Source organism: Megascapheus bottae, chromosome 32, assembly GCF_031878675.1.
Source record: "Megascapheus bottae isolate mThoBot1 chromosome 32, mThoBot2.hap1, whole genome shotgun sequence".
Lineage (NCBI taxonomy): Eukaryota > Metazoa > Chordata > Mammalia > Rodentia > Geomyidae > Megascapheus > Megascapheus bottae.
Window position 1 is genome coordinate 9,105,595 of NC_143540.1, and position 25,438 is coordinate 9,131,032.

General features: G+C 51.0%; 1 protein-coding gene across 1 annotated transcript in view; it reads left to right on the forward strand.

The window, feature by feature from the left end:
• Positions 1-25,438, forward strand: part of Trak1 (trafficking kinesin protein 1) — a 43,259-nt gene that overhangs the window by 12,313 nt on the left and 5,508 nt on the right. Inside the window, 13 exon segments of the mRNA XM_090323398.1 lie at positions 2,657-2,851; positions 11,901-11,977; positions 14,234-14,350; positions 15,077-15,177; positions 16,469-16,577; positions 17,684-17,762; positions 18,060-18,190; positions 19,123-19,197; positions 19,329-19,466; positions 20,333-20,409; positions 20,689-20,925; positions 21,158-21,438; positions 24,582-24,800. Of these exon segments, the coding sequence (XP_090179524.1) occupies positions 2,657-2,851; positions 11,901-11,977; positions 14,234-14,350; positions 15,077-15,177; positions 16,469-16,577; positions 17,684-17,762; positions 18,060-18,190; positions 19,123-19,197; positions 19,329-19,466; positions 20,333-20,409; positions 20,689-20,925; positions 21,158-21,438; positions 24,582-24,800 (1,836 nt within the window).

The window sequence follows — 25,438 nt, forward strand, 5'->3', positions numbered from 1 at the left end:
AGAGGAGAGAGCCTTGGCGGCTTTCCTGCCCCAGGGCCCAGCTGCGAACCGAGATCCTTCCGACCCGAGTGGCTGGGATGACAGACAGGCTTGAGCCATAATTTCAGGGGCTATCTGAGAGGAGTAAACCGTTGTCTTTTTTCTTTTCGGTCAGTCATGGGGCTTGAACTCTGGACCTGGACACTGTCCCTGAGCTCTTTCAGCTCAAGGCTACCACCCTACCCCTTGAGCCACAGCACCACTTCTGGTTTTCTGGTAGTTCATTGCAGATAAGAATCTCAGTGTCTTTCATGCCCCGGCTGGTTTTGAACCGTGATCCTCAGATCTGAGCCTCCTGAGTAGCTAGGGTGACAGGTGTGAGCCCCCACGCCTGGCTACTATTGTCTGTTTCAAAACACTGTTTCCTGTCTAGGCAGAAACCACTCCCAGCATAACCCCGGCTGGCATTGTGTTTTATGACAATAAGGATCTATTAATAAAACCTTGCGTTCCTCGCTGGCCATGGCACACCCTGGTTCTGTAGAGGTCTCTGGCTGGGCCTTCCATCCCCCCCCACCCCAGGAAGGGTCTGGGGTTAAAGGTGTGTGCGTGGTGGAGGGAGCCCCAATCTCTGGCAGCCACTCAGACAGCCCCCCCCTCGCAAGCTGAGAGAGCAACCAGCGTCTTAGCACTTCAAAGGCTGAGGTCTGGGAATCAAGGTTCAAAGCCAACCTGGGGCAGAAAACAGTAGGTAAAGCAGCAAAAAGCCGGAAGTGGAGCTGTGGCTCAAGTGGTAGAGTGCCAGCCTTGAGAGAAAATGATAAGGGATATATATATATTAGTATATTATACAGTATACTTTATACATTATATGTTACACATTTCTATGTGCCTAGAAAGGGATTTTTTTTTTTTGGTCAGTCGTGGGGCTTGAACTCAGGGCCTAGGTGTTATCCCTGAGCTCTTTCAGCTCGAGGCTAGCACTCTCCTGTTTCAGCCACAGAGCCACTTCTGGCTTTTTTTTTTTTTTTTTTTTTTGCTGGTTCATGGGAGATTAAGAATCTGCCAAGCTTTTTCTTCCCCAGGCTGGCTTTGAACCAGGGTTCTGAGATCCCAGCCTCCTGATTGGCTAGGATAACGGGGTGGAACCCACCAGCGCTAGCCCTGCCCTCCCTCCTTGCACAACAAGCGGGCTGCTGCACCAGCAATTGCACAAGCTTGCCCTTCCACCTCCTGCTGCAGACCTCGTCCTTAAATGTGACGAGCTGGGTGGATTGGTCACCTTATAACCTGCTGCTCCTTCAGGGTATGTATGTCTTGCAGTTTGTGTGTGTGTGTGTGTGTGTGTGTGTGTGTGTGTGTGTGTGTGTGTGTCCATGTGTTTGGTTGTGTGATAATGTAATAACATGGACAGAAGTGTACTTTGGAAGGAAATGAGCCAGTGTGGTTGTGCATTTATTTATTTGTCAACTTTTTATTTATTTACTTATTTTGGGGGGACAGTGCCAGGCCTGGGGCTTGAACTCAGGGCCTGGGGTGCAGTCTGTGAGGTATTGTTTTTACCCTTCACTTGATGCTCTATCACTTGAGTCATAGCTCCACATCTCACTTTTTTTTTTTTCTCCCCCTGCTTGTCTGGGCTGGTTTTGAACCACGATCTTCAGATCTTAACTTCTTGAGCGATTTGGATGTCAGGTGGCTCAGGCCTGAGGCCTTGAGTTTAAGCCTCCTGTCAGCATAAAGAAAGGGAGAAGGAAAGACAGACAGACAGACAGACAGACAGGAAGGAAGGAAGGAAGGAAGGAAGGAAGGAAGGAAGATGGAATCCCATGAACTCTGGTGCTAGGCTGGCTTTGAACTGTGATCCTCAGAATCTCAGCCTGCCAAGTAACTGGAATTAGTCTATGCCTTTAAATCTTTATCACTTGAGGACAACGGCAGGCCTGTCCAGCTCCGCCCAGTGTGTGTGTCCTGTGGGCCAAGTGGGTGAGGAGTGTGTGACCTCCTCGCTGGGGGCCATCTCTCTGTCCCGGTCCCTTTCGTGGCTAAAGGGGTATCTTAGTAGGTAAATAAAAATGGTCTCGTCCGGAAGCAGGGAGAAAGAATAAAGATAGGTCTTTTCTTTCCTCTGGTGACCAGTTTTTTTTTTTTTTTTTCTTTTGTGTCAGTACTGGGGCTTGAACTCAGGATCTTGTGCTGTGCTGGTTTGTTTTTTTTTTAAGCTTTTCCCCCCTAAGGCTGGTGTTCTACCACTTGAGCCACAGCTCTACTTCTGGCTTTTTGCTGCTTCATAGGAAATCAAGAGGAAGGAGGAAGAGGAGGAGGAGGAGGAGGAGGAGGAGGAGGAGGAAACTGAGGCCTAAATGGGATGGGTGTGTGACATGGCAGGCTGTCACCGAGCCATCTTCCAGCAGGGGGCAGTGTGGCTCTTTCTTTTTCCTCTACCTCCTCGAGTCTCTTTTTCTGGCTCTTTTTTTCTGCCATTCCCGGGGCTTGAACCCAGGGCCTGGGCTGTGTCCCTCAGTTTCTCTTGCTCAAGGCTGAGCAATCTACCAACAGCGCCACTTCCGGCTTCCCTCCCAGCCCCAGTGTCCAAGGAATGGAACCCAGCGCGAGCCCTCTGCCACTGAGCCACGGTGCCTGCCCGCTCCCTCACCCCTTCTTCTCCTTCTCATAGACGTGTGCAACAGCACGGACCTCCCCGAAGTGGAAATTATCAGCCTCCTGGAGGAGCAGCTCCCTCACTACAAGCTGAGAGCCGACACCATCTACGGCTATGACCATGACGACTGGCTGCACACCCCCCTTCTCTCCCCCGACGCCGCCCTCGACCTCACCACCGAGCAGATCGAAGAGACCCTGAAGTACTTCCGTGAGTTACCTCGGGGCCTCGAACCCACCAAGCTGGCCTGTCCCGGGTACCAGAGACTTTGTTTTGTCTTATTTACTGATTGATTTAGTTTAGTCAGTTGTGGGATTTGAACTCAGAGCCTGGGCTCTGTCTCTGAGCTGCTTGTTGCTCAAGGCTAGTGCTCTACCATCTTCGAGCCACAACCGCCACTCCTGGTTTACTGGTGGTTTATTGGAGATCAGAGTCTCTAGGACTTTTCCTGCCCCAGGGCTGGCCTCGAACCGCGATCCTCCAGATCTCAGCCTCTTGAGTAGCTGGGGTGACTGGTGTGTTTGTGTGCATGTGTTTACACACGTGCCAGCCTAGGGCCCAGAACTTTGGCCTTGCCTGCTCTCCCTTAACTTTTCTCATTCATGGGCGGCGCTCTACCACTTGAGCCACAACTCCACCCAGCGTCCTCAATTAAAGATGACCTCCCACGGACGTCTACTTTCCTTCCTGTATGGCTTGCTGTTCATCAGGCTGTGCCGTGTGTGTGTGTGTGTGTGTGTGTGTGTGTGTGTGTGTGTGCGCGTGTGTGTACGTGTGTGTGCGCGCGCGCGCGTCCAAAGCCAGCCCGGGCACAAAAGGCTATGAGACTCTCATCTCCAGTTAACCACCAGAAAACCGGAAGTGGGGCTGTGGCTCAAGGGGTAGGTCGGTAGTCTTGAGCTGAAGAGCTCAGGGGCAGCACCCAGGCCCTGAGTTCAAGTCCCAGGACCGGCAAAAAAAAGAAAAATAAATGCCAAGGGGCTGTATATTATCTTTGGACTTGTGTTCTGTCACCGGGTTCTTTTTCAGATATGCTCTTGTTCCTTGATGTCTGTGTCTGTGAGTTAAGAATGCTGGGGAAAATTATTATTATTATTATTTTGTTCAGTAGTGGGGCTTGAACTCAGGGCCTGGACGCTGTATCCCCTAAGTCTCTTCTGTTGCTCAAAGCTATCGTTCTGCCACTCAGAGCCCCAAAGTACCACTTCTGGTTTTTCTGGTGGTTTCCTTGGAAATGAGAGTCTTACAGACTTTCCTGCCCGGGGCTGGCCTCGAACCTCAATCCTCCAGATCTCAGCCTCCTGAAAGCAGCTAGGATGCCAGGCCAGAGCTACCGGCACCTGGCATTTTGTAGTTTTTCAATATAAAAAGGAAGAGAGGCAAGAAAACTCACCTCTTCCCAGGTGACGATGTATAAGATTTACAAAAGAGCAAATAATTCCAGGATGTGAGGGGGCAGAAAAATCACCTCCTGTCCTTCCCTCTTCTCTTCCCTTCTGTCTTCCTCAACCCTCCATCCACCTCTCAGTTTAGGGGAGAGGTTGAGGGGTGTGTGTGGCGGGGGAAGAAAATGACATTTCGAATCTTTTTTTTTCCCTGGCATCGCCCTCTCCGTTGCTGTGGCAACATTTAAGATTGACAGCTGAGCCTAGAGGGGGGCGGAGCCTGTCTGCCGCTGGTGGTGTGTGTCTCTGACGTCACCCTCTCCCGGCCTGCTGATTGGCCCCGTCTGGCTACTCCCATTCAAGGGCTTGGATGTCCAAGGCCCCTGTGGCTTTCCCGCAGGCCTGCCCCGCGTCTCCACGGGGTACCCCCACCCCATCCCTGCTAGATTTATTTTATTTTTCCCTCTTCTTCCCCTCCCTCCCTCTCCTCTGATCTGATTTCCCTTCCTTTTTTTTTTTTGTTATTAATCCATTTTTTTTTCATTCCGTGGGCTGCAGGCTTGTGTCAAATTCACAATGCCCACGAGATCCAGTCTGCTATGTATCTTCCTCGGGAATAGCCACGAGAGGCCCTCTCCCCCGCCGTCCACGGCGCTGTGAAACCCCTCCTGCATGTCTTTCATTTATTTTTTATTTGTGTTCTCCTCCCCTCCTCCTCCCCCTCCTTCCCCCCCTCCCGGGCCGAGAATACTGACTATGCAGAAATTTATTGAGGCTGATTATTATGAACTAGACTGGTATTATGAAGAATTCTCAGACGGTAATTATAGCCCGTGGAGAGGCCTTGGGGGAGGGAGGGATTGTCTTGCTGGGGTGTGGGGGGGCAGGTTGTCCTACAGATCTCCCTCTGGGAATCTGGGGAGGGAGGGTGGGGAGGGACTGACAGGCAGGCCCTCTCCTTCCCCTTGAGGTTTGCCCAGTGTGGGATCGGGACTGTGGAGGAATGGAGGCTCAGGAGCAGGCCGGGATTATAAGAGTGAGCTACTGCTCCCCCCTGGGGAAAAGCTGTGAATGGGGGTTTTGTTTGTTTTTCTTTTGGTGAGTGTGTGTGTGTGTTCTTGGTTTCTGGATCGGGTGGGGGGGGTGTTTTCTAGATGGGTGTGGGGGGGTCGCTGGGCTGGGCAGGGCCTGGGGATAAGGCGCCAGCGCATGCCAATGATTGCAGAAGGGCTTTGCTGGCCTGAGCCAGGGCTGTTGGCCTTGGGGCAGGGAGGGAGGGAGAGTACTTGTCTCCCTCTGGCCCTTGGGGTGGTGGGGAGAGGGGTGTGGCCCCTCAGCATGCAAAGCAGCCAGGGAGAGGCCCTGTGGTGGGTGTGTCAGGAGGTGGTGGGGCTGGGGAGAGGTGGTCTGAGGGGGGTCGCTGAAAAGGAACTCAAACCCTGAAATGTCAGATCTCAGCCTCCTGAGTAGCTAGGATTTCAGGTGGTGAGCCACCGTGCCTGGCCCACACTGTATATTTTAATATATATGAAATATAGTATATATTTCAAATTGTTATTATCTTATTCCATGTACCATTATATATTTCTGTACATATTGTAGCTATTATATATTATGCATATCATACGTTATGTACACCATACACTATACATAGTATATACATAATAGGTTATATAGCATATATATATCAAATACTGTAGGTATTATATGCTATATATTATATATACTGTATTTGGCATATATTATATATTATTATTATTCATACATGATATATAATATATATAGATAACTATATATACTATACATGCTATATGTATGATACAATGTATAATATGTAGTACACATTGAATGCTGTATGTTGTGTTGTATGTGTGACATGTAATGTATTGCATGTTATATGTTGTTTCACATATATATGCTATGCATATTACATAGATAATATATATATAATATGTACGATTTTTGATTTAAGGGTCATTTGAAATACATGTGTCATGATAATATATAATACAAAATTTATATATATCACATATGGAAAGTTTCTGGTTGAAGGGTCCCATGTAATGTACTGGGGTATTGGAAATGAGAGTTACACAGACTTTCCTGCCCTGGCTGGCTTTGAACTGCTGTCCTCCCGTCTCAGCCTCCTGAGTAGTTGGGACGATAGGCTGAGCCACTGGTGGTTTGAGCTAATTCTTACCCCGTTGCCAGGCTCCAGGAGGCATGATATGGGGGTGTTTCTTTGGAAAGCCACCAGTGATCCCCTCTTCTCATTTGCTTGCTGATGTTGACGCCGCTGTAACATTCGGGGTGGGGGTAGGGAAGACATGGGGGGGAGGGCTTAGGGCTTGAACTCAGGACCTAGCATACTCATTTAGCTTTTGCACTCAGGATGGCATTCTCCCATTTGAGCCACGCCATTCCTTCTGAATTGGTTTTTGTTTTTCTCCTGGCTAAATGGAGATAAGAAGTCCCTCAGATTTGTCTGTAGGGGCTAGCTTTGAACTGGGACCTTCAGATCTCTGTCTTCTGAGTAGGTAGATATATAGGTGTTTGGCCAAAAAAGAAAAAAAAAACCTAAAATTCTGTGTGTGTGTGTGTGTGTGTGTGTTGGTCAGTCCTAGGGCTTGAACTCAGGGCTTGGGCACTATGTCTGAGCTTTTTGTTGTTATTGCTTGCACTCTACCACCTGAGCCACAGCACCACTTCTGGCCTTTTTTCTGAGTAGTCGATTGGAGATAATATTCTCATAGACTGCCTGGGCTGGCTTTGAACCGAGATCTTCCAGGTCTCATCTTAGGATGGCATGGGGGAGCTGCTGGCGCCCGCTCCAGTGTAAACTTCATTCATTCATTTATTTTTTTTTCAAGTAAGAGAAGCAGGAATGTGGGGTACCCCTGAGTTGGGGTGTGTGGATTCCAGCAGAAGATGGGCTCACACCGTAGAAGCCTTCCCACAGTCTTGTGCACTGGTGTGTCTGTCCCCTCCCCTCAGGAGTCCTTCCCTGTGGTCGAGATTGAAAGGATCGCAGTTCAAAGCCAGCCCTGGAGGCAGGAAATCCCATGAGGCTCTCATGGCCAATGAACCCCCAGAAAAGCAGAGGCTTCAGCGGTAGAGTAGAAAAAGAAACTCAGGGACAGTGGCCCAGCCCCTTCCCCTCCCCAAGTTCAAGCCCCAGGACTGGCTAACAACCCCACCCTCACCCCAACTCCCCACCTGGGAGTCTCTTTATCTGAAGTTGTGGGTTTAATAGTTTACCTAGGAGCTGCAGCCTCACCTGTGCACAGCCATGGGCGTGCCTGGCTGTGTTTTCTGTGTGCTGTTGCTAGGACACGGTTGGGGGGGCCACTCCCATCCTACCTGAGTCCCCAGGCCACCTACCTGACATTCCTGCAGGTGCACGGCCCCGCCCCCCGGGCCAGCCTGGCCCCACCCCCTGGAGCCCCGCCCCTCAGCCAAGTCCCTTGGGAGATGCTGTCTGTGCCTTTTGCACACCCAAGAACTCTTAGCCTTGGTCCTGCGTGCGCACTGCCTCCCTTTCCCCCAGCCCTGAGCACCCACACACACCCCATGGCTCCCCCAGTCTAGGGGCCAGCAGCTTCCTGGAGAATGGCCCCTTAAGGCCAGTGTCTCAGGTTTGGGGGGGAGGACTGGACCTGAGTCATGTCCCTTCAAGACACAGGAAGGCTAGAAGTGTGTTTTGAATATGACTCCCACGAGGAGGAAAAGCCAGCCAGCCCAGAGCCACCCGGCAGCCTCGACATCGTGGAAGAGGGTAAAGGCTGAATTTGGGGTCCATATTTGATTTTTTAAAAAAGTATATACTTATTTGATGTTTATTTTTTCTACTTTATGTATGTTATTTTATATAACTATATTTTTGATTATACATATATTTATCTCATCTGTATTTTATTTTTTATAACTATTTTCTATGTCATACAGCTATATATTTTATGTGTACCTTGTTTTTTAAAAATTGTATTTTATTATTGGGGTAATATATAGAGGGGTTACAGTTACATTCGTTATAACTATGTTTTTAAGCTTTATGTACTTATACTTTTTGTATATTTTATTTTACATGACTATATTTTTTTATTTTATTTATTTATTTTGCCAGTCCTGGGGCTTGAACTCAAGGCCGGGACACTGTCCTTGTGCTTTCTCAAGGCTAGAATTCTATCATAGTGCCACTTCTGATTTTTCTATGTAAGTGGTACTGAGGAATGGAACCCAGGTCTTCATGCATGCTAGGCAAGAACTCTACCACTAGGACACACTCCAGGCCTATATAAAAATAAAAAAATATATATATATACAATTAAATATAATAACTTATTTTAAAATTTGTTTTTTATTTTAGCCAATCCTGGGGCTTGAACTCAGAACCCAGGCACTGTCCCTGGGCTTCTTTTGCTCAAGGCTAGCACGCTACCACTTGAGCCACGGCGCCACTTCATATTTGATTTTTAAATTGTTTTTTCTTTTTCCTTCTGCTCTCTGAACAGGCTTGACTGGTCTGGGCTCCTGAGTGACTGCACTTTTTTTTTTTTTTTGGGCTCAAGTCCGGGGGTGGTGTTGTACTCTGCTCAGAGCCACAAGTGCACTTCCGGTTTCCCGGTGGTTGATTGGAGATAAGATGCTCAAGGATTTTTCTTGCCGGGACTCACTTTGAACCTTGATCCTCAGATCTCAGCCTCCTACGTAGCTAGGATGACAGGCGTGAGCCATTGGCGCCCAAGTTTTTCCTCTTAATTTTTCTCTCTTAGAAGTATTTCAAACAGAAAAGCCTCAGAGTTTTGTTTTCCAGTAGAAGACACACTGGGGGATTTCTTGGTAGAGAAAGAAGGGGGTAGGGGCTGGAACTGAGCCCATACAGCTGGGAGTCTCCTACTTAACACTTCTGGGTTCAAGTTTTGGGGGGAACCAAGGTGGTGATCCTGTACAAATGACCTTGAGAAGTGTCGGAGGCTCCGTAGATGAAAACAATCGGAGTAATCTTTTTTAAAAGTGCTGCTTTAAGAACCTTTTATTTTCCTGGCTCAGAATCACTTCCTTTCTAGAATTATTTATGACCCAGATATCGTCAACTGCTTTCTTTTTCTTTTTCTTTCTTGCTTACACCTCCTTTTCAGTTACATTCCATAAGAACAGTTTATTGGAAGCCTAGTACTGGTGGCTCACTTTTTGTCATTCTAGCTACTCAGGAGACTGAGATCTGAGGATCATGGTTCAAAACCAGCCTCGGCAGGATAGTCCCTGAGATTCTTACCTCCAGTGAACCACCAGAAAATGGGAAGTGGCACTGTGGCTTAAGTGGTAGAGTCTTAGCCTTGAGCAAAAGAGCTCAGAGACAGTGCTCAGGCCCTGAGTTCAAGTCCTACAACTGACCTCCCCCCAAAAAGCTCAGGAAAGCAACCCCCCTAGTTTTGGGGGGTCAGAAACATTGGAGGTGATAGCCCCAGTTATCTGGGTTCAGCAACCACCTCTAGTCTATTTCATTGGCGACAGTCCTGTCTCACCACACCAGAGTGTGCAGCTTGTCTAGAATTCAAGACAAAAAGGGAGAATTTGGGGGGTGACATTTCCACTTTCTTTCCTTCCTTCTGTTATTTCTCCCCACTAATCCTCCTACTTTTCCCTGATTAAATCTCTGCTCCCCAGTCAGAAGTTTGTATTATTATGGTGGTAATTATGGTCTACATCATTTGTTTTCTTTGTGCAAGCAAAACTAACATTTGAGGTTTTCTCACCCCCCTCCCCCCCAAGAAAGAATGTGCTAGACCTCAAGGAGATAAGCCAGAGGGTTGAGTTTCAGGGTAAAACCTGTGATCCTCAATAAACAAGCCCAGCAAGCAGGCAGGATATCACAGTTTTCCCTGGTCACAGTTTGTTCAAGCCAAGTGTTTTGGTTAGAAAGTTCTAGACCAGCTGGGCACAGCTGGCTCATGTCTGTTTGTCCTAACTCCTCGGGAGGCTGAGATCTGGAGGATTGCAGTTCAAAGCCAGCCTGGGAAAGAGAGTCCATGAGACTCTCATCTCCAGTGAGCCATCAGAAAGTGGTAGAGTGCTAACCTGGAGTGAAAGAGCTCAGTCCCTGAGTTCAAGCCCCAGGTCTGGCATAAAAATGCAACATCCCAAAGAACAGATGAGAGTATCTGGGTTGCTGACAAGGTGAGTTTGACTCAGTGCCCTGCACTTCCAAAGGTCATCTGCTTAATCACCCAATCCCAGGTAGGGTAAATATTCCAGTTTTTACAAACAAAACCCCTGAGACACAGCTAAGTTGACCTTGTCTGGCATTCCCCAGCTGTAAATTCCAATCTGGGCCTTTGTCCTGCCTTGCACAGCCCCTGCCACACATTCAGGCTTTTTTTGTTGTTGTTATTGTTCAGTTCCTGGGCTTGAACTCATGGCCGCAGGCGCTGTCCCTGAGCTCTTTTGCCTAAGGCTGGTACTCTACCACTTGAGCCGTAGCACCACTTCTGGTTTTCCTGGTGGTGGACTTTCTTGCCCTAGGGCTGGCTTTGAACCATGATCCTCAGATCTCAATCTCCTGGGTAGCTAGCATGACAGGCGTGAGCCAGAAGGGCTGGGGGGGGGGGGTCCCTCAGAACCCATCACTCTGGAGCCCCACTGGCTAGAACTCTTTGGCACTAGGCTAGGGACCTTGTGTGGAGGGAGCTGGTTTGGTTTGCCAGAATTGATTCTCACAGTGAGTTGGGGGCGTGGCTCTATTTGCATAACAGTCCTGCGATTGGCTTTCGGAGGGAAGCACCTGTCAGAGCTGTCAGGAGGGACAGCCAATCAGTGTCTCCCTTCCTCTGATCTCATTTGAACTTGACCCCCGTAGTGTGCCCGGTCCCCACCCCCATTAACACATTAACACCTGGTTTTCCCTTCTTGTCCCAATTCTAGATTGTTCCAACAACTTTGCTTTCTGAAATGCAGATCTCAGCGACTCTCCACTGCCTGGGGTGAGGGGGGTGGGGCCTTGAACTCACGGTCTGGGTACCTATCTGTCCCCCTTAGTTTTTTTTCTCCCTCAAGACTAGTAGCATTTACCATCTGAGCCACAGCTCCACTTCTGGCATCAAGTTGTTTATTTATTTTTGGTGGTTCATTGGAGATAAATGTCTCCCAGACGAAAGTCTGCCTGGTTTTGAACCTTGGTCCTTTGGATCTCAGCCTCCTGAGTGATCCACAGCACATTGATCCCTTCGTCTTTGTCGTCTTGTGGGCAGGCTGGGGCTCCATCCAGAAGCTTCGCTCACTCTGCCCATTTCCTGATTGGCCAGAAAGTGACCAGGGGACACAGTGGAGTTCAGCGGGTGTGAGTCTGCCCAGGAGTTGCCAGGTAGAAGGGAAGGCCTGGCTTCTGAATCGGAGGCTTCTGAGGCCCTGGAAGGTTTCAGATTTTAGAACCAGATTTCCAGCCTCCTCTGTGAGCTCAGAAAATCATTCCAACAGATTGGATTTCGCTGAGCTTCTTCGTCGAGATGCTCTTTACTTTCATTTAATGAAATATTTAAAGGCTGATTGAATTATATCTCAGGTTACCTCTCTCTCTTTTTTTTCTTCTTTTGTTTGCCTAGTACTGGGGCTTGAACTCAGGGCCTTGTGACCACAAGGCTAGCACTTTACCGCTTTGAGCCACAGTGCCACTTCTGCTTTTCTAATGGTTCCTTGGAGATAGAGTCTCCCTGACTTTTCCCACCTGGGGCTGGCTTTGAACTGCTATTCTCCAGATCTCAGCCCCCTGAGGAGCTGGGATGATAGGCGTGAGCCTTTGGCACCAGGCTGGGGATGACATTTTGTCTTGACAAGCTTGGGGTATCTGTGATCTCACTGGGGTTCTCTGTGTCTCATAGTTTTATGCGCCGAAAGAGTTGGCCAGATGACTAAAACATACAGCGACTTAGATGCAGTCACTCGGCTTCTGGAAGAGGTGAGTGTATGGGGACCGAGGAAAAGAGAGTTTCTTGACCCTTCGAATCAGCTGAGCCCCAAAAGACTTGCATTTTGTCATGGTTTTTTATTACACAGAGTTTTGGCGGATTAAAAAAAATCCAGAGCAATTTCTCAAAACAAACTTTTTTCTTGGTGCCAGTCCTGGGTCTTGAACTCAGGGCTTGGGTGTTGTCCTTGAACTTCTTTCCCTCAAGGCTAGCACTCCACCATTTGAGTCACAGTTCTACTTCTGGTTATTGTGGTGGTTCCTTGGAGATGAGTCTCATGGATTTTCCTGCCCAGGCTGGCTTTGAACCATGATCCTCCAGATCTCAGCCTCCCAAAGTACCTGCAATGACAGGTGTGAGCCATAACAAAACATTTGCACTTGTAGCTGCAGGTGGGTTTGCTCACGCCTGTTATCCTGACGACTCAGGAAGCTGAGATCCAAGGGTAGCAGTTCAAAGCCAACTAACTCCAGGCAGGAAAAAGTCTGTGAGGCTCTTTTTATCTCCAGTGAACCAGTGAACTCCCAGCAGTGGAGGTGTGACTCAAGTCGTAGACATCCAAGCTTGATCAAAACAAAAAAGCCAAGCACGTTGCATGTGGTCCTAAGTTTAAGCCCCAAATACAGGCACAATTTTGTGTGTATGTGGTGAGGGCTGGGGTGGGGGGGGGTGGGTCAGTGGTGAGGCTTGAACTCAGGGCCTGGGTGCTGTCTCTGAACTTCTTTTGCTCATGGCTTAAGCCACAGCACCATGTCTGGCTTTTTCGGTGTATGTGGTATGGAGGCATTGAACCCAGGATTTCATGCATGCACTCTACCACTAAGCCACACAATCTTACCTTCCTCCTCCTTTGGGGGGGGTGTGGGGGGTTCCTTTATCTGTGGCTGTGTTTTTACAGTCACAGCATTCGGCCTTGCCCTGATAAGACAGAAGGCTCCCCGCCTTTCTTGGTAATTTGGTCTGGTTTCCTGGTTAAAGTCTAGCTGTCCAGGCTTCGGGCACCTGTCCGGGCTTTCCCTGGCTTTGGCTTTTCCGTTCTTCTGCCACTATATTTGCCCTTCTGATACCTGCATAGGGTGCTTTCCAGGACCCGGCCTTCTGGAACTTTTGCTTCTGTTTTGTTTTGTTCTGTTTGTTTTGGCAGTTGTAGGGCTTGAACTCAGGGCTTGGGCACTGTCCCTGGAGCTAAAGAATCTCACAGAGACTTTCCCTCCAGAGGCTAGTTTCGAACTGTGATCCTCTCAATCTTAGCCTCCCTGAGCAGCTGGGATTGCAGGCGTGAGTTGCCGTGCCCGGCGTGCTTGTGAATTTTACATAGGGCACCATCCCTCCGAGTATTGTTGTGGCTGGCAGCTGTGTGGGGGTGCACAGTACCTCTGGGTAGAGCCTGCTGCCACCCCCTCTTTTTTTTGACAGGGCTTCCCTTCCTCCCGCCAGGCCCTGAGTCACCAGTGGAAGCAGAAATGGGTGAATGAGACGGTGACTCAGCCGGCTTCAACAGGAAGAGGGCAAGCTAGGCCACCATGGCAGAGCTGTGCCATGTCACCTGAGGGGCGGCTCCCCAGGAGACACGGCCCAGGCCATAGGGCCACCCTTCAAAGGCAAGGCCAACCCAGCCAGAAGAGGGAAATGGCCAGCCAGGCTGGGCCCGTGCCTGCCTCAGTTTCCCCAGTTCAGAAGAGTTTCATAACCTTGTCTCTTAGCAGCTGCAGTGTTAATAAATCCCCGTTCCCTCCCTCTTTCCCTCCCTCCCTCTCTCTTTTCATTCTTCCCTTCCCTCTCTCCCTCCCTCCTTTCCTGTCTGTTGTTGTTGTTGGTTGTGGGGCTTGAACTCTGTGCCTGGGCGCTGCCCATGAGCTCTCATGTCAAGGCTACCGCCCTACCCCTTGAGCCACAGGGCCACTTCCGGTTTTCTGGTGGTTAATTGGAGATAAGAGTCTCATGGTCTTTCCTCTCGGGGCTGGCTTTGAACTCTGATCCTCAGATCTCAGCCTTCTGAGCAGTTAGCATGGCAGGCGTGAGCCACCGTGCCTGGCTTGAAATTGTTTTTGTTTTGGGGTTTGTTGGTTTTTTTTTCTCCTTAACTGGAGCTAGAAGTCTCAGATTTGTCTGCCCAGGCTGGCTTTGAACCTGGATCCTTCAGATCTCAGCCTCTGAGCAGCTGGGATGCCAGGCGTGAGCCACCAGTGTCATTCTGCACAGGATTGTTGTTGTTCAAAACCTGTCGTCCCTCTTCCCTCTGGTAGAAAGAGCGGGACTTGGAGCTGGCCGCCCGGATTGGCCAGTCCTTGCTGAAGAAGAACAAGTCGCTGACAGAGCGCAATGAGCTGCTGGAGGAGCAGGTGGAGCATATCCGAGAGGAGGTGAGGAGTGCGCGGATACCGGGAGGGCCGGGGGAGGGGGAGGGCTAGGAACAAGCCCCCCACTTTAGATGCTGCCTGGCTGCCGTCAGTCCATCCTGCAGCTCCCGACGGCTCACGGAGCCGCTCAGGCCCAGCCCTGTCATTCTGCCCACCATCTCTGCCCTCTCCTGGCAGTCCAGACTCTTAACTGGACCCTCCATGCTTTGCCAGAAGTGCCGGGGTCTGGGTAGCTCGCTCATCAGGCCTGGCAACCCAGCTACTCAGGGAAGCTGAGATCTGAGGATCCAGGTTCAAAGCCAGCCTGGGCAGGAAAGTCTGGGAGACTCCAAGGAACTACCAGGAAACCGGAAGTGGAGCTATGGCTCAAGTGGTAGAGCACCAGCATTGAGCTGAAGAGCTCAGAGACAGCACTCAAGCCCAGAGTTCAAGTCCCACGACCAACCAAAAATGAATGAATGAAGTTCAGGGCCAGGCGCTGTGCCTCTCACCTGTCATCCTAGCTACTCAGGAGGCTGAGATCGGGAGGATCACAGTTCAAAGCCAGCCTAGGCACAGAAGTCCATGAGGCTTATCTCCAAAAACAGAAAAAAGAAAAGCCAGTTGGGAGTGGTGGCATGACTCAAGTGGTCAAGCAGAGTGAAAAATCTGGCCCTGAGTTCAAGCTCCAGGACGCACACTTACTCAGGCAGAGCTAACTGCGGGCCCCGCCCGGTCTCTCCGGGGCAGGTCTCCCAGCTCCGCCATGAGCTTTCCATGAAGGATGAGCTGCTGCAGTTTTACACCAGCGCCGCAGAGGAGAGCGAGCCCGAGTCCGTCTGTTCCACACCGTGAGTTTCTGCAGGCCCCGTGGTCGGGCGGGAATGGAGTGTTTTCAGAGTGGGGTTGCCCACATTACAGAGCCACCTGCTTCAACATGGCCTCAGTGACTCCAGTCCTGCCAGGCCCTGGGAGACCGTCCCCTCCCCTTCTCTCCCCTCCTCTCCCTTCCCCTCCCTTCCCCTCTCCTCTCCTTTCCTTTTCCTCTTCCTGGCTCTTCTGCATCTTGATCAGGTCATTTGATCCCATCTGACATTTTCCCTCCATGGCATGTGAGTGGGTTTTGTGCTGCTGTAGAAATAAAAGACAGGTTTGGAAGCATTAATTCCATTTTCTTTTTCCTTTTTCTTTAGTTTTTGGTGCCAGGCCTGGGGCTTGAACTCAGGGCCTGGGCCCTGTCCCTAAGCTTTTTTCGCTCAAGGCTAACGCTCTTTAACTCGTTGGCACGTTAGAGGCATTCTCAGAATTAAATACACGTCCAGGGAAGCAAGGTACCCAGTGGCTCCCGCCTGTCATCCCAGCTACTCAAGAGGCTGAGATCTAGAGGATGGAAGTTCAAAGCCAGCCCAGGAGACTCTTATCTTCAGTGAAGGAACAAAAAGCTGAAAGTGGAGTTGTGGCTCAGGTGGTATACCACCAGCTTTGAGTGAAAAAGCTAAGGAACAGTGCTCAGGCCTTGAGTTCAAGCCCAGTACCTGCAAGATCACAAAATCATAATAATATAATAAATATAAAACCATGTAGAAAAAAATAGTAATGAGCACAGAATAATAGTTATCATTATATAACCATAAATGGTTATAATTGTAATACATTATTAATTATTATAATATAATAAATTATATCATGTTTGCCTAGCATGCATGAAGCCCTGGCTTCGATTCCTCAGCACTATATACATAGAAAAACCCAGAAGTGGTGCTGTGGCTCAAGTGGTAGAGCACCAGCCTTGAGCAGAAAGAAGCTCAGGGACACAAGTGCCCAGGCCTGAGTTTAAGACCTAGCACTGGCAAAAAGAAAAAGAAAAACCAGCCAGATGCGGTGGCTCACGCCTGTCATCCTAGCTACTCAGGAGACTGAGATCTGAGGATCAAGGTTCAAAGCCAGCCGGGCACCAAAGTCCGTGAGACTCCTATCTCCAATTAACCATTAGAAAAGCGGAAGTGGTGCTGTGGCTCCAGGGGTAGGGCAGTAGCCTTGAGCTGAAGAGCTCAGGGACAGCGCCCAGGCCCAGAGTTCAAGTCCCAGGACTGACAAAAACAAAACGTTTTTCTAATGTGAGGCTATTTTCTCCCCCTGCAGGCTGAAGAGGAATGAATCTTCCTCCTCTGTCCAGAACTATTTCCACCTAGACTCACTTCAGAAGAAGCTGAAGGATCTAGAAGACGAGAATGTGCTGCTCCGGTCTGAGGTGGGACACCCCTTTGCTCCTGGACCCCCACCCAGGCGCCACCCTGGTGGCAGAGCCATCCTGGAAGACAGGTTTTGAGCTCTCAAGACTCTACTTGTGGTTTGCTTTCATTCAGTCAGTCACTCATTCATTTATTGCCAGTCTTGAGGCTTGAACTCAGGGCCTGAGCACTGTCCTTGAGCTTTCTCAAGCCTTGAGCTCTACCACTTGAGCCACAGCACCACTTGTGGCTTTTTCTATGTATATGGTACGGAGGAATTGCACCCGGGGCTTCGTGCATGCTAGGCAAGCACTCTACCACTAGGCCAAACTCCTGGCCCTTTCATTATTTATTTATTGCTGGCTCATTGGTGGGAAGAGTCTCACAGACTTGTTCTGCTCAGGCCGGCTTTGAACCAGGATCTTCAGATCTCAGCTTCCTGAATCACTAAGATGACCCACAGGCATAAGCCAGCAGACAGCTGAGTCTCTGGCTTTTTTTTTTTTTTTCCTTAATTTTTAACAGTTTGTTATGATAAAAGGGATGTATCAGAAGGGTGACACTTCCATAAGTCAGGTACAAAGCATATTTCTTTTTTGGACTGCAGGTTAATATGTATATAGTATATAAGATAATACGTGCAACATAAAACATGTATAATATAATATATAATGTATGATAATACATGTAACAGTATAGAATACATAGTAATATCTGTACTGTAATAATATAAAATATACTAATGTCATATAATGTAATAAGATATATATACACACACGCGTGTGTGTGTGTGTGGTTATTTCACCATGGGTTTAACTCTCTTCCTCACAGCCTAGCCTGTAATACCTGGCACAGTAAAACTAGCTAATTCATATGGCATGACTAGCCTTCCTCACAAGGCTTTATTCTCCCTGTAAGCTGGGCAAGACAGACATGCAACTAAATAAATAAATACCAGCAGCGAAGGCTGGAGTTCCCTGGCAGCGCCCCCTGGTGGTCAGGGAAGGGAGTGAAATTTCCCCCTGTGAGGGGCAGGCGGGAAGGCAGGACTGAAGGGGCAGGAACTGGATAGGTTTGGGCCACATCCCATGTCTCTGCCTCATCCGTGCTCTCCTCCCCTCCCCAGGCCTGCCAGCTAAAGACAGAAACCATCACCTATGAAGAAAAAGAACAGCAGCTAGTCAGCGACTGCGTGAAGGAGCTGAGTATGTGTCTTTTGTCTCCCTCCCCCCTTTTATTTCATTTATTTTGGAGCCGATATCAACCAGTGCTTTGAACTCAGAGAGAATTCAGGTGGTGCTCTACCATTTGAGCCACACCTCCACTTCTGGCTTTTACTTTTTTTTTTTTTTTTTGCTGGCTCACTGGAAATAAAAAGTATCTGGGATAGCTTGCAAAAAATAGGTAAAAATTGCTGGGTACCGGAAGCTCACGCCGATCATGGGTTCAAAACTCACCCATTTTTGTGATTTTTTTTTTTCCCCCTCCCTCTCTGGTGGCAGGGGATGCGAACGTGCAAATTGCCAGCATTTCTGAGGAGCTGGCCAAGAAGACCGAAGATGCAGTCCGGCAACAGGAAGAGATCACGCATCTCCTCTCTCAAATCGTGGACTTGCAGAAGAAGGCCAAAGCGGTAAGGCCTCCCTTCCTTGGGTCAGCTCTGGGGCTTGAACTCAGGGCCTGGGCTCTGTCTCTGGGCTCTTTCACTCAAGGCTAGCTCTCTACCACTTTGAACCAGCACCATGTTTTTCTGATGGTTCCTAGAGGATCAGAGTCTCATGGACTTTTCTGCTCTGGGCTGGCTTTGAACTGCAGTCCTCCAGATCTCAGCTTCCCGAGTAGCTGGGATGACAGGCGTGAGCCACTCGCGACATGCTGTCCTAAGGGCGAGCCGAGGGAAAGTTCTGGGGCTCAGGGGCAGAACTTGGTGTGGCCTGAGGCAGGAAAGACCTTCTCAGGTCCTAGGCCCAATGGATAAGAGCCGCTGAGTGGAGGAGAAAGCACAGGAAGCAGGGGGGCCTTGAACTTTGATCCTGAGCGTTCCAGGGTTGCTTTTTACTTGGGATTTATCAGGCAGAGGTGGAGAGCTTTTGGAAAAACAGTAAAGAAGGGATGAGGAGAGGAGATAGGGAGGAAGGAAAAGGAGAAGGAAGGGAAAAAGAGGGAGGGGAGAGGAGGGAGGGTGGAAGAGGAAGGAAGACGAGAAGGTGGGGAAAACTGGGGGACAACAAAGGAAGAGGTGATTTTTGCCCTTCCCCCGAAAATGTACTCATTCCCTTCACTTTTGAAATGGTTAACCCCTCTGTTCATCATTACAATAACAAGAACATTCTAGTTGAAACAAAAAGGAAGAGAGGGACGGCGAAAGTGGGGGAAGGCGAGGGGGGAGGAAAGGAAAGAAGAAAGAGAAAGGGACGAGCAGGGAAGACTTGGGCCTTCCAAACCCCACCAGTGAGAGAGCGGGAGGCGAACACTTCCTGGGAGGCAAGGTCCACGCAGGCTCCGGCCACCAGAGGCCCACAAGCATCTCGCTCCAGAACACGGCCTGTCTTTGCCACGTTGTAGTGTGCCGTGGAGAACGAGGAGCTGGTCCAGCATCTGGGGGCCGCCAAAGACGCCCAGAGACAGCTCACAGCCGAGGTGGGTGTACGATCCTCCAGATCTCAGCCTGCCCGAGTAGCTGGGATGTGGGGGGGAGTGGCCAGCCAGTGCCAGGCCTCTCACAGGCGTGCATGTGTGCGCGCGCACGCGTGTTTCCCTGTGTCGGGCAGCTTCGGGAGCTGGAGGACAAGTATGCCGAGTGCATGGAGATGCTGCACGAAGCCCAGGAGGAGCTAAAGAACCTGAGGAACAAGACCATGCCCAACACCACGTCCAGGCGCTACCACTCGCTCGGCCTCTTCCCCATGGTGAGCTGAGGCTCTCCTCCCAGCATCCTCCCGTCCCCCCGGACCTCCTGATCGGTGCCTTGAACTTGGGACCTGGGGAGGGGGGGGGCGCTGTCTCTGAGCCTGCTCAAGGCTAGCACTCTACCACGCCATATATATGGCACCACTTCCGGTTTCCTGGTGGTTCCTTGGAGATGAGAGTCTCAGGGACTTTCCTGCCCCAGGCTGGCTTTGAACCTTGATCCTTAGATCTCAGCCTCGTGGGTTAGCTAGGGTAACATGCGTGAGCCACCGTGCCCAGCTACCTGGTGCTCTACCATTTGAACCACTCCTCCACTTCCGGCTTTTTCTTTTTTACAACTTCCTTGGGAGATAAGGATTTTTTTTTTTTAATTTTTCTATTGGGTGGGGGAGTTGACCTCCAATCTCCATCCTCCAGTCTCAGCCTCCTGAGTAGCTGGGATGGACAGGTATGACAGGAATTCGTTCTGATTCCGGGGTCTTCAAGGAAGCCTTGTCGCTTACTCTGAGGGAATAGTTTATGTTTGATCCACATGAATCCTGGAACCACATGGGGGCGGGGGGCGAGTGGGACCCCAGATTTTTGTCACGGGTAGAAAAAGCATTTCACAGCCGCTTAACACACACTTGCCGCTAAACTCCATCTCCAAACCACTGCTGTGGCACACACCCATAGCTCACGCCTGTAATCCCAGCTGAGATCTGAGGATCGCAATTTGAAGCCAGCAAAATAAAAGGCCCAGGAGAGAGTACAAGGTTTTACCCTTTGGGTGGGGGGGGGCTCCTGGCTGCACCCCTCTTTTAGACACGACGTCCGATCCGCTGGGTGTGTCTGGCTCACCGGCCCCTGCCTTCCGCCTCCCCAGGACTCGCTGGCGGCTGAGATCGAGGGGACCATGCGGAAGGAACTGCAGCTGGAGGACCCGGAGTCTCTGGACATCACGTAGGGACCCCCACCTCCCATCCCCGTGGGTTTTGGGGGGTTTTTTTGGTCATGGGGCGCTGTCCTTGAGCTTTTATGTTGGAGGCTGGCAGCGCCCCAGCACGTTGAGCCACAGCCGCCACTCTTGCTGGTTCATCTGGAGACAAAGCCTTCTCCTGGCCACGTGGGCCTCGAACCCGCGATCCTCCAGCTCTCAGCCTCGGCCCGAGGAGCCGGGCTGTGATTCCCCCCACACTCACCGGGATTGCTTTAGCCTGCCCCCCCCCTTCCCCTCCCCAGTCACCAGAAGCGAGTGTTCGAGGCAGTGAGGAGCATGAACCAGGTGGTGAAGCAGCGGTCCCTCACCCCGTCACCCATGAACATCCCCGGTTCCAACCAGTCCTCGGCCATGAGCTCTCTGCTGTCCAGCTGCGTCAGCACCCCGAGGTCCAGCTTCTACGGCAGCGACGCGGGCAGCGTGCTCCTCGACAACCGGACCAACAGCCTCATCCTGGAAACCGAGGCGGCCGAGCTGGGGTGAGCGAGCCAGAGCCACGGGGCAGGGGGTGGGAGCTGGTTTCGAACCTGGGTCCTCAGGTTCCCAGCCGCCCTTGCCGGCCACGCCCCAGTGCCGGCCACGCCCACACAGTCCTACCAGAGGCCACGCCCCCACGCCACCGTCCCGCCCATCACCCCCATGCTGGCCACACCCCTCCAGCCAGAGCCACGCCCCCTCCGGCCCCGCCCCTCACGGCAGCCTCCCCCGCAGGGCCGAGGGGTGCGGGAAGAAGCCGGGCACGCCGGGCACGCCGGGCTCGCACGACCTGGAGACGGCGCTGCGGCGGCTGTCGCTGCGGCGGGAGAACTTCCTGTCGGAGCGGCGGTTCTTCGAGGAGGAGCAGGAGCGGAAGCTGCGGCGGCTGGCGGAGGGACCGCCGTCGCCCACCGGGAGCCTGGCGTCGCTGGGCGCACTCACCGCCGGCTCCGCCATGTCCTTCGGCAGCCGAGGTTTCCTGCCCGAGAAACTGCAGATCGTCAAGCCGCTGGAAGGTGAGCGCCGCGGGCCGTGGGTGCACGGGGAACCCGAGCGCGCAGCGCGGCCCGGCGCAGCACGCGGCGGGGGCCGGCCCTTTCCGGGCGCTCGAGGCGGGCGCGTGTCCTGATTGGAGGAGCGCGGGCAGGGGGCGGGGCCTCTCCCACCGTGGGAACCAGGGGCGGGACCAGCCGGGCGCCCTCTATTTTTTCCCCTCCCTCCCTCCCTCCCTCCTTCCCTCCCTGTTTTTCCTTTTTTCTTTGTTCATTCCTTCCCTCCTTTCTGTTTGCTTCCTTCTTTTCTTTCTTTCCTTCCTTTTTTCCTTCCTTCCTTTCTTTCTCCTTTCTTTTCTTCTTCTTTTTTTCTTTTCCCCTTTTTTCTTTCTCTTTCTTCCTATCTTTCTCCCTCTTTCTTTCCCTTCCCTTTCTTATTCATTTTTAGTTCTTCTTTTCTGTCTATACCTACTACCAACGCTGCTAAGAGCTCCCAGCTCTCTCATCTTCACGATTCTGTTCTTCAGCCTGAAACCCACATGAATTTGGGACGGTGCATGGCATTTTTTATATGCAAAAGAAAGTCAAGGGGCCGGGAATTTGGCCTAGTGGTAGAGTGCTTGCCTAGCATGCACAGAGACCTGGGTTTGATTCCTTGGTACCACATACATAAAAAAAAGCCAGAAATGGTGCTGTGGCTCAAGTGGTAGAGTTCTACCATTGAGAAAGCTCAAGGACAGTGCTCAGACCCTGAGTTCAAGCCCCAGGACTGGCAAAAAAAAAAAAAAAAGTCAAGACTACTGCAGGCCAGCAGTGTGAGTGTGTGTGTGTCCTAGTAATGGTGCCTGAGGTCAGGTCCCGGGAGAGTGTAAGCTGTGGCACCATGGGAAAAGCCCATGGGCACCCTTGCCTGGCATGTGCCTCACCGGCTTCATTAATTTTGCTGTCTGCTAATGTGTGTCAGCCAAATGAGCTTTTGTTGGGCATTTCAAGAATGTTGCCACCCCTGTGTCTCCATCTAACCTTACAAGATTTCAGCAGGAAAAAGACATTCAAATTAGAGAGATGCTTATCTTTTTAAAAAAAAAAAAAGAAGAAGAAGAAGACGGGAGATCCAGGTGCCCATAACTCGCGCCTGTCGAGGCTGAGATCTAGAGGATCGCAGTTTGAGGCTAATCTGGGCCATGAGACTTTTATCTCTCAATGAATCACTCAAAAACTAGAAGTGGAATTGTGGCTCAAGTGGAAGAGTGCTAGCCTTGAGCAAAAGAAGCTCAGGGACAATGCCCAGGCCCTGAGTTCAAGCACTGGCACTCTCTCATGTGTGCGCATGCGCACACACACACATACACACACACACACACACACACACACACACACAGTCAAACCCAAACCTGAGGAGATGATAGCAATGCTAGAGTTGCAATTTTCCCAAATACATTTGCCCTTGGAACACTTTCAGATGTCCAAGGTCAGACTGCGATGCTATTACAAACCTTGCACGTTGTCACCTGAGCCCCCTGGGATCTGGTGTCAGAGGAGAGATCATCTTCTCCGCATTAGATCTGTGTGGCCTGCCCACATGCCTCAATCACACCTCCGTCTGCCGCCAACTCTGTCGCCTTCTCAAGTTGTTTGCTGGCAGAGTACAGGGTGCGTCAACAGAGGTGGTTAAAGCGAGAGCTAGTATTCATTGCTTTATTTATGTATATATTTATTTTTTATTTATTCCAGTTCTGGGTTTTGAACTCGGGGCCTGGGCACTGTCTTTTCCTCAAGGCTAATGCTCTACCACTTGAGCCACAGCGCCATGTCAGGCTTTTTCTGTGTTATGTGGTGCTGAGGAGTCGAACCCAGGGCTTTGTGTATGCTAGGTGAGCACTCTACCACCAGGCCATGCTCCCAGCCTGACAGCTAGTATTTATGCCTCGTCCTTGCATTTCTCTTTGGCTGGGTCCCCAGGAAGATTTTGTCAGACTTCATCTTATTGCACTTACCTGTATTGAGGGCTTCCTGTTTGTGGTAGTCTGTCCTGTACAACACTCCTTCCTGTCTCCCGTGTTTTCTCTCGCGCGTGGACTGGAGGGATTGGTGTTAGTTGATTTGAATAAACAGCTTGGCCAGGTGAGGCGGTGCCTGCTTGTAATCCAGTCACTTGGGAGGGAAGTCCAAATGAAATTGTCTTCGGTGAGCCAGGGCCGGAGTATGAGCAGGATGTTGTATCTCAAGAGTAAATAATATGGGGGCCGGGAATTTGGTCTAGTGGTAGAGTGCTTGCCTAACAGGCACAAAGACCCGGGTTCCATTCCTCTGTACCACCTACATAGAAAAGTGCCAGAAATGGTGCTGGGTGGCTCAAGTGGTAAAGCTCTAGTCTTGAGAAAGTCCAAGGGCCCTGAGTTTAAGCCCCAGGACTGGCAAAAAGAAAAAGAAGAAACACTATGACAGGCGCAGGTGTCTCAGGCCTGTCATCCTAGCTACTCAGGAGGCTGAGATCTGAGGATCACAGTTGAAAGCCAGCCGGGGCACTAAAGAAGCTGAGACTCTTATCTCCAATTAGTCACTAGAAAACGGGACGTGGGGCTAAGGTTCCAGAGTAGAGTGGTAGCCTTGAGTTGAGCTCAGGGACAGTGCCCAGGCCTAGAGTTCAAGCCCCATGACCACCACCACCACCACCAACAACAACAACAACAGAAATAAGGAGTCTGAGATCAGAGGATCTGGATTCAAAGCCAGCAGAAAGGTCCATGAGACTCTGATCTCCAATTAAACACCAGGAAACCAGAAATGGCGCTGTGACTCAAAGTGGTAGAGTGCCAGCCTTGAGCAAATGAAGCTCAAGGACCAGGCTTTTTGAGCTCAAGGCCAAGGTATTCTGTCTGTCTGTCTCTGTCTTTCTCTATCTCTGTCTGTCTCTGTCTCTCACACACACACACACCATAGAACTATGAAAGCAGACCGGTTCCTCTGGCGCCCCCTCCTGGCAGGGTCGGGTATATCAACATCTTTGCAGAAGGGAAGGTCAGATGACCCCCTCCACCTTCCTGGTGAATGCAATGTTGGGGTTCCCCATGGCATGCTCTCAAGGGGCTCAGTAAACAGTCCATCATCCTGGACGCCATGTTCACCCCCCCACTTCTCCCCTTCTCCTCTTTTTCTTCCGCAAGGTTCCGCCACCCTGCACCACTGGCAGCAGCTGGCCCAGCCTCACCTCGGGGGGATCCTTGACCCCCGGCCTGGGGTGGTGACCAAGGGTTTCCGGACCCTGGACGTGGACCTGGACGAGGTGTACTGCCTCAACGACCTGGAGGAAGATGACACAGGTGACCACGCGTCCCTCCGGGGCCTGGCGACCTCCACGCCCGTCCAGCACCCCGAGGCCCCAGGTGAGGGGACGCCCGCGCCACCTCTGTCCGGCAGCCGACAGGACCCCAGCCGGCCTCAGGAGATGCGGGAGCCGCCAGCCATGCAGGAGGAGGAGGAGGAGGGGTCTGGTGAGGGTACCCCAACAAGTCCTGTCCACTTAGCACCACTCCCGGGACCAGAGTCCTGGGCCATTCTCACGTCCACGCCCTCCCCCCCACCCCCCTCCTCGGCCGGCACTCTTGTCCCGTAGCTTCTGTCCGTCCTGCGTGGGTCGTGATCGCATTTCCATCGTGCAGTCCTCGTGTTTCGGTTTCATTTGTTTGCTGTTCTTTGGTTTTGTTTTCTTTTGTTTTTCTTAATGTTCTTAGGCCGCTTCCTACACCGTGAACACAGCCCCATTTTCTTCTTTTTTTTTTCTCCTCTTGGAGGGGTGTGGTCCAGCAGAGTTCCTTAAGTGGGGGACAGGAGAGGCTGCTAATAAAAGAAAAGAAAAGAAAAAGACAAGTGCTGGGGCCTGAGGCTCACGCCTGTCCTCCTAGCTACTCGGGAGGCTGAGATCTGGAGGATCACAATTCAAAGCCAGCCCGGGCCCGAAAGTCCATGAGATTCTTTTATCACTAGCAAACTACTCAGAAAAGGTAGAAGTGGTGCTGTGGCT